Source organism: Montipora foliosa, chromosome 10, assembly GCF_036669935.1.
Source record: "Montipora foliosa isolate CH-2021 chromosome 10, ASM3666993v2, whole genome shotgun sequence".
Lineage (NCBI taxonomy): Eukaryota > Metazoa > Cnidaria > Anthozoa > Scleractinia > Acroporidae > Montipora > Montipora foliosa.
In genome coordinates this window covers 26,413,796-26,427,535 of record NC_090878.1, presented here as the reverse complement: position 1 = coordinate 26,427,535, position 13,740 = coordinate 26,413,796, and the positions used below count along the sequence as shown (strand labels likewise).

The window sequence follows — 13,740 nt, the reverse complement described above, 5'->3', positions numbered from 1 at the left end:
AAGTGGGTGTCAGCAAAACCAGAACATGCCTTCCAAAGCACCTCTGCATCCATGGGAGTGGGCCACTGCACCATGGCAACGCATACACATCGACTATGCCGGCCCGTTTCAGAACTCCATGTTTTTAGTGGTTGTCGATGCGCACAGCAAGTGGCCGGAGGTGATTCCAGTTAATTCCACCACTTCAGGTTCAACCATCGAAGTCCTACGCGATTTGTTCGCCAGATTTGGAATTCCTGAACAGATCGTTAGTGACAATGGTACACAATTTGTTTCCGAAGAGTTCCAGGCGTTCGTCAAGTCCAACGGCATCCGCCATATAACATCAGCACCATACCATCCAGCTACAAACGGTCTAGCGGAGAGAGCAGTACAAACCTTCAAGCAGGCATTACGTTCCATGCATCAAAGCTCAAAGCCAGTGAAGGAGAAGTTGGCAAAGTTTCTCATAGCCTATAGGAACACCCCTCACTCCACTACCGGTGTGTGCCTGGCGTCCAGGGCTGATTGTCAATAAGACAGGTCCGCTGATGTACGAGGTAGAAGTGGCACCAGGGATTATTTGGCGTCGACATATCGACCAGTTGAAGCCAACAGCAGTTGAGGCCACTGATACTGACACCGTTGAGGTCAGCCAACCCCAAGTGGCCAGCGCACCAGTGCCAATCCAACTGAGTACTCCACCCAATGTGAATGGTACAGTTCCAGAGACCCCCGAGGCAGATCAACCGGAGATGGTTTCTGTTCCCACACTTAAAGCTCCTGAAGCGACCCCAGTCAGTTCTACGGTCCGTGAGCGGCGATACCCTCAGAGAGTTTGTAGGGCACCAAAGAAACTCGATCTCTGAACGATTGTTTTCTTTTTTTTTTTCTGCTTTCCTTAGAGACTGTAGGTTACCGGGCGATGTTAGTCGGTGAAGTTTGTTTCCTTGAGATTTTTGTTTTTTTTTGTTGTTGGCTCAGTTACAAACTAGGGACAGGTCATTCTTTTTGTGTGGAGGAGATGTTATGGTCTTCCTGTGCGTTGACCATATATAGTTATGACATGCGCACGCATAGATGTAATAAAAACGTGTTTGTAGTGATCCACCATATTGCCTCGTGTGTGTTCTCCGATTCTTGTCAATACATGACACCATATAAATGTTCTACCTTTGTTATTCCTTTCTTTACCAATCTTATTATTCCTTTCTGTACCAATCTTTAGAGAAAACAGGTTTATTTCCAATATGTATCAAAGAATTATGCCATAAGGGTAACTTTGAAAAAACCTCTTCACTTGTTATCTTTTCATAAATTAAAAAAATAGGTTGCTCCAGATTTCTAAGATTTCTTTAACAAAGAGACAAGATATATCACTAGACATACTGAAGATGTCCCTTTTACCATATAATATTAAGTCTCCACCAAATTGACAAAACTCCAAATCAAAGAATGTTTTCCAACTGCCCTTGTTGTTAACATCTAAGTATTTTTTAATCCAGGTGGCTTTTAAGGACTTATTGAAGGAGAAAATGTCAATCATTTTGATTCCTCCTTCTAAGTAATCATTTATCATGACATTTCTTTTTATTTTATCTCCCTTGTCACTCCATAAAAAATTTTTAAAAAGTGAGTTTATTTCTTTTAAAATCTTATAATTTGATTCTAGAGGAGAAAGATATATACTAGTTGCGACGCTACCAGACTTTTCAGCCCAGCAACTTTTCCTAAAAGGCTAAGTCGAAGAAACTTCCAACAGCCTAGCATCGCTTTTAATTTACTCTTTCGAGTTTTTCATTGTAATTTTGGGACAGTGTTGTGCCTGGGTTTGTTGAGATCCATACCCCAAGGGTCTTGACCTTCTCTTTTGGCCATTTAAAATTTCTCTCACGGCAAATTTTAAAATCCGACCTTGCATTTGAGCCTATCCATAAAGCTTCCGTTTTACTACAGTTAAGTCCGCGGCCAGATGCCTTACCAAATGTATCCAATAAACTAAGAGATTCTTTTAAAGATACTTCGGAGCCATTTAACACGAATGTCGTATCATCTGTGTATTGACTCAATTTGATTTCTTTGCCATTTATGACAATGCCCTTAACTCTTTTTGCGAAATGCTTCAGCCATTATTTCCACCGCAAGGACAAACACATAAGGAAACAAAGGGCAGCCCTGTCTTACACCTATACGAAGCTGAAAAAAATTGCTCGTCCAACCATTAATTAAGAGTGCAACTTTCAATATCAGCGTAAAATACTTTTATCACAAAACAAAAAACAAATTTTCTTGTTTATCACGGGGTGGTATCGTGCATAAGATTGTTAGGGAATGCCATGGAAGACAAAAATGAAAAAACCAGAAATTTCAGCACTTTTGTAGAAAACTCCATAAAAGCTCCTTGGCTTACGAAAAGCTGATCAGCGCTAAACAGAGCAGCCCTAGGAAAAGCCTAGAGAAATGGTGTGTCGACTGCAGCCTTCAGTGCTCCAAAACAATTGACTGGGAGATGGCTTCCAAACTCCCTTTCTGCAGCACTAAAATCTATCAAATTAATTATTTTTCAGTTTAAACTACTTCATAGGCGTTTAGCGACAAATGATTCTCTAAATAAAATAGGCATTAGAGAAAATGATATTTGCACCTTTTGAAGAACGGAAAAGGAGTCTCTTTTTCATTTACCGTACTTATTCGGCTACAAGCCGAGCTCGGCTATAAGCCGAGACCCCAAACTTCTTTCACAAAAAATTAACTTCATTGACACGAATTGCAAATGCATAATACCCGGCTATAAGCCGAGACCCATTTTAGGTCTCGATGTGAATTATCGACTATGAAATTTTCGTAATTTAAAATACAAATGGACATGACTGAAAAATTATACTCAAAGCAATAAAATGAACAGGAAAGATTAGAAACAAACAAGCGACGTGTTCGTGATGTGACAAATATTGTTAAACAATTACTGACCTCACTGGAAACATGTCTTCGCACAAGCGAAGCGTTTTATAAAAAGTTATTCGACTGGAAACCCTACAACCTCGCCTTTCAAGACTTGTAGTACCTCTATAATGCACTCGACGGCAAAGAAGACGATGCAGTCTTTGACGAGAATATTCCAGAAGAAAAAAAAAAGTGAAGACGAGGAAATGGATGACGAATTCGAGACAGACAGCGAGGAAGAAGACCAGCAATAGAGCCTAAAATCGATCCCGATCACACAACAACACAAATGGCTCCTTTACGAGCCACCAAGTGATAAAAGTCCATATTAAACCAAAAACAACTTCTCTTCATTTTACAAGTAATTTAGCTCGGCTTGTAAGTGAATACACGTTCATTTTGTACTGTTTTAATTTGCTGAGAAAATTCTTTTTATCAAAAATACCCGGCTATAAGCCGAGACCCCTTCTACGCTTTTAAATTTGCCCAAATTGAGTGTGGATTTGTGTAAAAATCGCTCGGCTTATAGCTGAATAAATACGGTATTTTGGTCGTGTAGCGAAACGTCTTGTTTTTGGCGGGGCGTTACAAAATGGTTGGCCGAAAATCAAATTAATAAAACTAAAATCCAACATTTTCACTCCCGATTTAATAATTGGCCTGTATTCCGGTCTATGTAAATGTTGTTATTTAAGAAATAATTAAAAAGAAAAAAAGTTTTAAAAGTAATCATATTGTTTTGTAGAGTAAGTATTGCAATTGTATTATTGTAAGTAGCACCTGTAATTGTAAGTGCATTGTATTGTAAGTAGTGCATAAGCAATTCAATTGTTAAATAGTTTTGATGGTAATATAATGGATTTTAGTAGTTGTAAATTGTGTAATTGTTGTAAATTGTGTAAGTAGACGTACCAGTGTTGTAAGTAGTGTAAATAAATAAATTTAAAGAAAAAAAAAAGTTAAAAAAAAATACTTTTATCCAGTTTATCAGACTTGGTCCAAATTCAAAATGTTGAAGAGTTTTGTACAAAAAAGACCATTCTAAAGTGTCAAAAGCCTTTTCAAAATCAAGAAAGAGGAGAAGCCCAGGAATATCCTTAGCCGCTGTATATTTGACGATACTGTCTATTGTACGAATATTTTCTCCTATAAATCTGTCTTTTATGAAGCCAGTTTGGTCGTTTGAAATAAGCTTAGGAAGTACTGTCTTTATACGGTTAGATATGGCTTTAGTTGCAATCTTGTAGTCACAGTTTAAGAGCATGATCAGTGGTCTCCAACTTTTAACTAAGTTAAGGTCGGAGTCCTTTTTTGGTATCAACTTTATAATCCTGCACCTTTGAGATATTGAGAGCCTTCCTGATTCTTAAGAATAATTTAAAGAATTAATGAAAAATTCGCCCTACATCACTCCAAAAAACTATGTAAAATTCGCATGGCAATCCATCTGTTCCAGGCGTTTTACTTGAAGGCATACTATTCAAAGCTGTTAAACACTCTTCTTCGTTAATTAATCCTTCACAAAAAGCTCGTTCTTCTGCGGTCAAAGTTTTTTCTTCTGGATTGGGTCGAAAAGGAAAAGGCTCAATGTCCTCTTCACCAGCTTTCGAAGTATAAAGATCTTTATAAAAAGTTTCGCATTCGCTTAAGATCTCTTTATCTGTGAATATATATTTTTGGTCATTTGTTCTCAGTTGACTAATGGTAGCTTGTTTACAATGTCTCTTTTCTAAATTAAGAAAATATTTGGTATTTTTCTCACCGTCATTATACCATCGAGATTTTGATCGCAGGATCGCACCTTTAGTTTGACATTCAACTATTCTTTCTAATTCTAGTTTATTTGTTCCATAGGCTTTGCTTTTGAGGGTCATCCCCTGAGACGCTAGATAACCGCTTTTCTAAAGTTGTAATCAGCTGTTCAATTTCATTTTGTTTCTTAGCCATTTGCCTTTTTTTTTGATGCGCCAAACTTAATTGATCTTTCACGACCAATTATTATATCCTCACAATTAAAATCCAACAAACGACCGAAAAAGGAATTTAAAAAATTTGCATTATCCTCATTCGGGGCATAAACACCTGCTAAAGTTAAACACCTTCCATTTGTTTTTAAATCACAAATTATAAAACGTCCTGCGGGATCAGAAAACGTTTTCATTATTTGAAAATTAAAGTTGTTATTGCGTTTCGTGGAAATAATGAGGTAATTAGTTACATAACACTCTGAACGTTTTCACGGCATTGTGGGTGGCCTTGTTAGTAGATTTAGAGCTTTTGTCGTGTAGAAGCTGTTCAATTTCTTCTTCAGTTCTTGTTTGAAACCATTTAGCTGCCATGACTGCGTAAAAATTATTTGCTTGATGCGGCTGGCATACACATTTGCCGCTGCTGTTTCAAGGACGTGCACCACCTGATCATTTGCGAGTAGAACGTTCAAGACGTTGTTTCCCTAGGGAGTTAGGGAAGTGGTCAAAACTACTACACTCGAACAGGACCCACCAAACCAAAAAATAGATGGTGGTGTCTGCCTGCACCCTCCTTGCTTAATGTGAAAAGATGGTGTCTATATTGCATAGCCACCCCTCTATCCAGCAGTAAAAAATTATTGTGAGATTCAAACCTCACTTTTCTTGTTTGTCTAGTAATGCCAACTCTTGCTTGCTGAATATTCCTGTGTCAACTCAAATTTAAAAGCCAATAAAATGTTGTCGGTAATGTTCATGTGATACGTTCGAAGAAAGGTGGTGTCTTTGAGAACCCCACTACCCCAAAGGTGGGTCCTGTTCGAGTATAGTAGTTTTGACCAGTTCCCTTAATGAGTTTTGACCCATGATACATGACACTTTCTCCTCCAAACGGAAAACGTATTTGAGTTGGGAGGTATAACAATAATTTTCAATGTTTAGGGTTAAATAAAATGCTAACCCTAACTTGCAGTAAAAGTGAACAGTTTTAAAGTGGACCCAAGCTTAGTTTTATATACTTTCTTAGCGCTATTTGAAATGGGTGCGTTATAGACTTAAATACAAATGTTTATCAGTGCTATTTGTAGGCAGTCTGCCGTTGTCATACATCTCCTGAAATGCTAACTGTTTCAAATTAGTCAGGCCCGGCCAGGGGTTTTAGGTATACGGTATCCCGGGCCGTTTTAATTCAGGTATATGGTATTTTTTGGTCAAAATTCGGGTATAAAGTACTTAGTTTTTCCTGAATTGTAGGTATTCGGTACATGGTACAGAAATGTATGATTCACTTTTCAGTTTTATTATCCCTAGATCTAATGCTCACCAGAAATAGTGCGAGATTCTCGAAATTGTTACTGTTTGGCTTTCAAAATCAAATTTGTGTTGCTGAAATAACAGGTGAAATCCATCAGATGACCATGGTAACTGATGGACTCAGCGTCACTGCAGACATCATCCGTTCTGTGAGTGTTAACGTCAACAGCCTGTTTGGAGTAGCTTGCAAAATCAGTGTTGAGTTCTATGTCTCTTCATCATCTGATGCTGTGGGTTTGTTCCTAGTAAACTTTCAGACAGGGCATTGTGAACGTGTGCTCTTCAGTAGCAGTGCATCATTGAAGCAAATCCAAGGGGTATGCGGAAAACTTATTCTTGTAAATAGAGGGGCCAACAAAATCAAATAATTCGATGCCGTATCCAAACAAGTGACGAATCTCACTGGATCTGATCACACTGGATCAAGGGATGGGTGTGACTTAACTGCTTCTTTCTCGCAGCCAACAGGAGAATGTTGCGAGAAGGATTCACACTCAATTTTTGTTGTTGACTCAAGCTCTGGAAGGCTTCAACTGATCACCAGTCTTCAAGCCCTAATCAAATACTTACAAAATCTGTGTCTCTTCCTGTCAGCCTTCAATCTGACTGAGACAACCACAAGGTTAAGTTTTGATGAGACATTTACCCGCATCCACCATTACTACGCTTTTCACGAAGAAGCCTCGTTGAACGTTCATGGTATCAAGGGCTCAACTTCCCAGACCCAAGGACCAGAAGGAACACTATCTGCTACCACCGTGGGCTGAACTCCGTTAAGATGACGTTGGAAGGCTTCTCTAGACTGAGGACAAGGTGTTGGAACTCAATCCAAATTTCATTTAACACATGGACGTTGAAAGCCCCTTAACTCTCTTTGTTAAAAACGTCTTTTTCAGTGTGAGACGAGGTAATACGGATACTCCCAGGATGCTAGACTTTTATTTGCATTTTCCCAGATGTATAAACAAACTATTAAAATGTGTCACAAATATGAGCTATAGGTACTTTGCAAAATTAATCCAGTACTACCTTCAGCCTACTTTAGGTGATGTTGACATACATGTAAACTTCTGCGACCTTGCAAAATTACTGAAGCTTTTGTGTGGTTGCTTATCCAAGAAGCAATTGGAGGAGATCCATCAGAGGGCACAGCAGTATGGTAAGAGTGTCAGGCAGAATACCGCTAGAAACTTTTCAACAAAAGACAAGCCAGGCAGGTTTAGTATCACATACGATTTTTCATGATTTTCAGGTATAATTATTGGTATCTTGGGGGGAAAATAGCAGGTATATTGGTATCCCACAACCCCCCCCCCCCCCCCCCCCCTTCCTGGCCGGGCCTGATAAGTGCGTAAACTTTAGAATTATTGAGAGCTTCACCCTGATTACTAAAATGCAGGCTGCAGTGTCCCTAACCTTACATGAAAGCTAACCATTCAAAATCGCTAAGCTGAGTCTGCAGTCTGCAAGTGTCAGACAAAACTGCATTCTAGGTAAGAGAATGACATGCGGTTAGTCTAAAAAACCATTGTCTTGGTTTTTGGGTAAAGAATAATTTATTATTGGTTCATGGTTGGTGGAAGTAAAGCACTTTTTCACATGAAAGATAAAGGGGTTTAGTTTGTAAAGAAGCTGTGGTGCTGTGTTAGTGGGGAAGTGAAATAAAAAAGGGTTTATCAACCGAGTTGATATCATAATGGCAAATTGACCACAGTGACTGCAAAGAAATTTGAAAGCTGAAGTTTTGAGTGTTAGCCCTTTGTCAGAGCGAAACCCTTTTCTGTCTTTCACAAGTAGGACAGTCCTTTTCATAATGAAAAAACAGTGATATTCTTTAATCGTTCCTTTGGCAATATCACTTGTATAATACAAGTTTCATATACCAGTATTTGTCTCTCAGATACTTTTTCAATTAAATAGAGCAGTATACAACTGGAAAGTAACTAGACCATTACACATAACAATGGTATTATTAATTTGTACTGTTACAATCTTAATAAACTACAATATTTATCTTGAAAGGAAATAACTCATTTTGCAAAATAGCCTGTTTACAAGCTGAATGCAAATTAAGGAAACGTTTTTGAAATAATCGAAAGTAAGATTAGTAGCACTTCACAGGTTTGATGTTGTAGAAGAAATAAGTCATTCTAGACTTCTCAAAACTTGGTCACTATTCAAGCATATTTTTTTTCCTAAAAGCATGTTAAGGTACAAGGGTGACATTTTTACCATCACGTCAATCGCTCTCAAAGAGAGGAATGTTGGAGCTGCCATTGGTTGTTGGGCATTTTCTGTGCATGGAATGGATGTGTTGACAACTTTCTGGTTGATTTCTGCATAATTTCTTGAAGCTACTTTTCCGTGATGTGCTGTCCTCTGGGAGAAATTTGACTGTGTGCTTGGGACAAGACTTAAAACAGTTTCCGTTTTAGAACTACTTTCTTGTTGTTTCCTGTGAAGAGTTTGTTGTTGCTGTAAACCCATTTCCTTCGAGTTATCATGCAACTTTTGTTCCATTTGGTTAATCATTTCGGCTTAGATCGCTTTTTTTTTCTTTCGAGAAATTGCACATGTGAATAAATCGAAGTTTTGACTGAGAGAGGCCTGGGGCGAATAATAAAATATTCATTTGTAAATTATTCTGAGGAATTGCTTGCATGGTCAAGTGGTATGGAGTTCAAGATCAAGTTCTGGTGAGTATACAGTCTTGAGAAAATTAATATGAAATGTCTGTGAGCAGTGTTGTGTAGAGGGGGTGGGTGCAAGTGGTAATCAAGGGGGAGAGGGAAGGAAGGGTGGGGTAGGATGGAAGTACTGGAGAAGATCAGGGAGGGGTAGGTGAGAAGAAGGAAGGAAGAGATGTCTCGTTCTTTTTTAGGCCCCCTAAAAAACCAAGCCCCTGTTTTTTTTTTATTAAAGTACACCCTCAAAAAAGACAAATCCCTTTTTTAGACAGTTGATTTGTTTAAAAAAACAGTTTCAAAAATTTAAACGGTTTGAAAAAAAATGAATTGGTTTAAAAGAAATTAAAACCAAAAACAAAATTAAACCACAACATTACACTTTACCACAAAAAGTACTGTATTTGAACTTTACCTTAAGGCATTTCAATACAAGGTACTAATAAAATAACATTCTCTTTACTAACACCAAGGTATACAAGATAGGTCTTATTGATGATGACAAATTAATGCTCTGATTGTAAAGGGTAATTGTGAAGAACAGCTCACATCCACCGACTGTCGGCCAACAGATAACCAACAGGCTACCAACAAATTACTGACAGGTTACCAACAGATTACCGACAGCTAAACTAAAAGGAGAACTTTACTGACAGGTTACCAGCAGTCGACAAGGAGAAAGAAATCCAGCAAATAACTTATCGTTTCTCGACATACTTACTAAATGAAAACGAGAAGCCACTTTAGCACATTTTCCTTGTTGAATCGCTAATCCATTGCGAGCTGGGATGCTTCAGTATATCATGTATGTCTACACCAGTTGACCTTCACTAACGTTCTATGTTTTCGCTCTTCCTGGTAGCTAGTGCTTATGATAGGTCTTCCATTTATCGCAGCACTTTAGACATTACTGTTTCCCATACAGCACACGGTGTAACTTTCAAATGCGGTTTTGGTCATAAGTAGCGCAATAATTACGAAACATTGTTGCCAACAACTTACCGACACTTCACCCACAGGTCACCAACAGTTTGCCAACAGTCGGTCAACAAACGGCCGAAAAACGGTCGACTGTCGGCCAACAATTTTGACCCAAACTGTCGACTGTTTGTTGGCCGACTGAGGGCCGATAGTCGGTCGACTGTCGGCCAACAGTTGGCCGACTCTTGGCCGACTCTTGGCCAACTGTTGGCCGACTGTGGGCTGACTGTCGGCCCACAGTCGACCAACAGTTGGCCGACAGTCGACCGACAGTCGGTGGACGTGAGCTGTTCTTCACAATTACCTTGTAAAGGACATTGTGATTAACTGTGTGGCATCTTTTCTATCATACATTGTCCTTATATTTTCTTTTTCTGACTTATAAAACAAAGTTTGCGGTTAAGTTTGGACAACATTTTCATTGGTGTTATCTCTTCACAAATTTGTCCCTTAATTTGCTTAATTATTTATTAATAGTAGCAAAATCTTACCCATAGAATTTGCTCTGCTACACAATTTACATTTGGACACAAAGTTAGCCCTCCCTCGACTGCCTTTGATAGCTTGGCTTTCCTGTGATAATAATTAGGAATCAAAAGCACTATAATTAATACCACTAAAATTAACAAAGAAAACCAAAAGCCTTAAAACAATAACTTGGTTTCAGACATAGTTTAAACTAGTCACTCACTCAAGCTCCAATAATTATAATAATATTTCATTTATCAAAGCGCCTATTTTGTATTCTGCCTTTCATGAATTCATGTGTCACTGTGACCTACTGGTTTTCTCTTATGAATGTATAAAAGTACTTCATAGGAAGCTTCAGCAGATGATGGATTCAATAAATCTCAATCCAGCCACAAACTTGATGGGAAGTACATACTGTAGTGCAAATCTATGATAGTTAAGCTTCCAATCCATACTATTTACTCACTGGCTATTAATAAGGCCTTCCAAAGTTTGAGCCCAAAAAATCGACCATTTTCAAGTATTTTCTTGTACAACTGCAATTACACAGTTATTAACATTCTTTTCGTCAAGTAACTTACAGTATATAAATCCATAATAAACTGCAATTTACCACATAACAGTCATAACCTCTGTTCATATGAGTTCACATGATGTGCTCTTGAAGGAAACTACAATCTTGGACAAAACTCTAGGGAAAAATTCTAGCTTAACCATCATTTGACACGCACTCACAAAGTATATTGGTCCTTCCCCCACCCCAAATCAATGTTGATAATGTGATGCCAATACCGTGCAAGCCTTTGGTCTTTTTTTTTTTACCAACATTGGAATGGGAGGAGGGGGAAAGTAGGAAGAATTTAATCTTTATTACAGACAAATTAGAGCGTCACATTTTCCAAACGAGTTTTGTACAAGATTGTAGATACATGTACATGTAATGTTACAAGTCACTGATGACCGTCCTTGCACTTGAGACCTCTGTTCGCTTCACAAATCTATGTCACAATTTAATGTGATTGAAAAACAGGCAATTCCACTCACACAGTGGCCTTGTCACAGCACATAATTCTCAAAAACGTACAGTAATACATGTATATCACAATCAACTTACAGTGAGACACATGTAAACCCAGTCTTTGGTATTTTCACCACAATTCTGGCATTGAAGCTAATAAATCAAAAAGAAAAAAAGTTATAAGGGAAGGATAATAAGTAACTGGTATTTGGTACTTGTAAATATGACAGCATTCTGGAATGTTAGATTCAAAAAGAATACATAAAGATACTTTGATATCACCTTTTTTCAAAGCAGTCCCAGAATCCAAATCCTTGAATTTTTTTGGTGAACCCCTCAAAAATCCTCATTGTCATCAAGGTACATGTATTTAACAATTTGCCAAATCCTGCACATTGTTTTGGTCAAATAATTCCAGATCCCAAAAACCTGATGGGCTGGCAGGTCCACAGGTGTAGGAAAACAAACTCATGTACTAGACTTAAGTCTCAAGTTTGCAATTTAACTCATCAGTGAGAAGCCGTTTAGGAGTCAACAGGTTAACAAAGGTTTTTAACCTTGTTACCTTTTAATGAACTAAAATAAGCGAAAAAGAATCAATTTCCTTGAAAATGGAAGTCTGTACTGTAACATCTGGATCCTTAAATCACTAGTTACAAGTGACTGTATTTGAGTGCTCCCCAGGGGAAAGGATTCACCAAGATTTCGGGGAACAGAGCCACCACACTACAAGAACAAAAGTCAAAATAGCTGGTCTGCACATAACAGAAGAATTGATCTCCTCTCCAACATGCCAACCTGCCAGGCACTGGTACTTAGTTCCTTTTTGCCAATTTTATTCCCTTAGGCTGTTATAATGCAGCTGTACTTGAAATCCATCGCGTTGTTTAAGTCCATGATCTGGGTTTTACAAGTCCAGTTCAGACTTTCCATCTGACTATTTACTAATAATGTATGCTAAAAAGAACTTGAACCTCACAAGGCTAGGTGTAGCCAACGTACAAATCGATAACTAAGTTATAAACTAAATTTACGAAGCATGCGCTTTTCGTAGGTTTTTTTGCAAACTTTTCTTACTTACCTTTAAGTACCAACGAAAATCCTCTTCATCTGGCCTCACATTAGTTAGATTTTCAAGATTTGCCTTGAATTGTAAGGCTATACGCTGATTTCAAAATGTAAACAAAGATGTCTGATAAGTGACAGTTAGACGAAAAACATTTTAACCGTTCCAGCTTAGAAAGATTGAGCATTAAGATTATAGACAGACCCCTGAATCTGGCGCAAAAGACAGCAAATTAGAAAAAAATGTTATTATTTTTTTCCACGTTCAAAAAAATAATTGCCTACCACCATTATCGCTTGATGTTTCTGCGCCCGCAAGCTAACATAGACAGAAGAAGTCAAATTAATGTCATGCGCATATGACATTGCAGTTACAACATGGCGCACAACAGATTTCTAGCCCGTACAGTTATGGTGGGTGAAGGAACCTTAAGTCAGGCCCTCCGATCCCTACAGCGTGTGTTGGCAGAAGAGAAAGTCTTGAAGGACATACAGCTAAATAGATCCTATGAAAAGCCGACTATAAGGAGAAGACGCTTAAAGTACGAAAGCTCCCTGAAAATATATAACTCTGAGATGAAAAAAAAAGTCGACTTTCTGATGTCGAAGCAGCGAAAAGTGACTCCTTGGACGTAAAACGCGACCACCTTGCTATTTTAGACTTTGATTGTCTTGCGTTGTTATTCTATTGCGTGGATGTTTGGCCTGAGTCATAGTTCTTTGCTCGGCTAACTGTGATAAGACACGGTAGCTGAGAACTGTCGACTTCTGTTGACCGATTCAGATGGAGTCAGTCAGTCATGGGTTTCTACAGTATTGATCGCAATCAAGTTGATCTTTGAGGACAAATGTTTGCTCTGACGAAGGGCGAACGCTTGAATCTTCTCTACGGTTGTCAATTTAGAATATGATTTATCAACTTAGTTGATAAACCCATTTTGTTACTTGCGTCTTTACCGGGAAAAGATCAGGAGCTGGAGTTGTGTCGCTTCATACAGTGTTAAGTCAAATTTGGCAAAGCAATCTTACGTCACCTAACAGTGAAGGGGCTGGAAAAAGTGTCCAGTGGTGTTGAATTTGCTGCAGCGTGTCACTATTTTGATACACATACATGTAACAATGAATTGCCACTAGTAGACTGTGTAAGTAATCTTGAAATATGCAGGTAAAGTCTTCTTACAAGCCAAGTGGCCCATTGAGCCAGAGCTTATCCCAGTTTCTGTATCATGAAGCGACTAGGAGTATTTCTACTCCCCCCTGGATGGGATGCTAGTCCAATGCAGGGCTACCCCTAGCACTGAATTTGCTGGTATCATTT

The 13,740-nt window shown here is 38.4% G+C and overlaps 1 protein-coding gene across 1 annotated transcript in view; it reads right to left on the bottom strand.

Annotated features, from left to right (window-relative positions):
* LOC137973629 (UPF0587 protein v1g245604-like) overlaps positions 1 to 12,731 on the bottom strand; it is a 40,273-nt gene extending 27,542 nt beyond the window's left edge. Inside the window, exons 1-4 of the mRNA XM_068820477.1 lie at positions 12,708 to 12,731; positions 12,439 to 12,522; positions 11,454 to 11,510; positions 10,360 to 10,441 (exon numbers count right to left, since the gene is read on the bottom strand). Of these exons, the coding sequence (XP_068676578.1) occupies positions 10,360 to 10,441; positions 11,454 to 11,510; positions 12,439 to 12,522; positions 12,708 to 12,713 (229 nt within the window). The 5' untranslated portion in view covers positions 12,714 to 12,731. The remainder of the gene's footprint in view (positions 1 to 10,359; positions 10,442 to 11,453; positions 11,511 to 12,438; positions 12,523 to 12,707) is intronic.
* Positions 12,732 to 13,740: the final 1,009 nt, after the last annotated feature.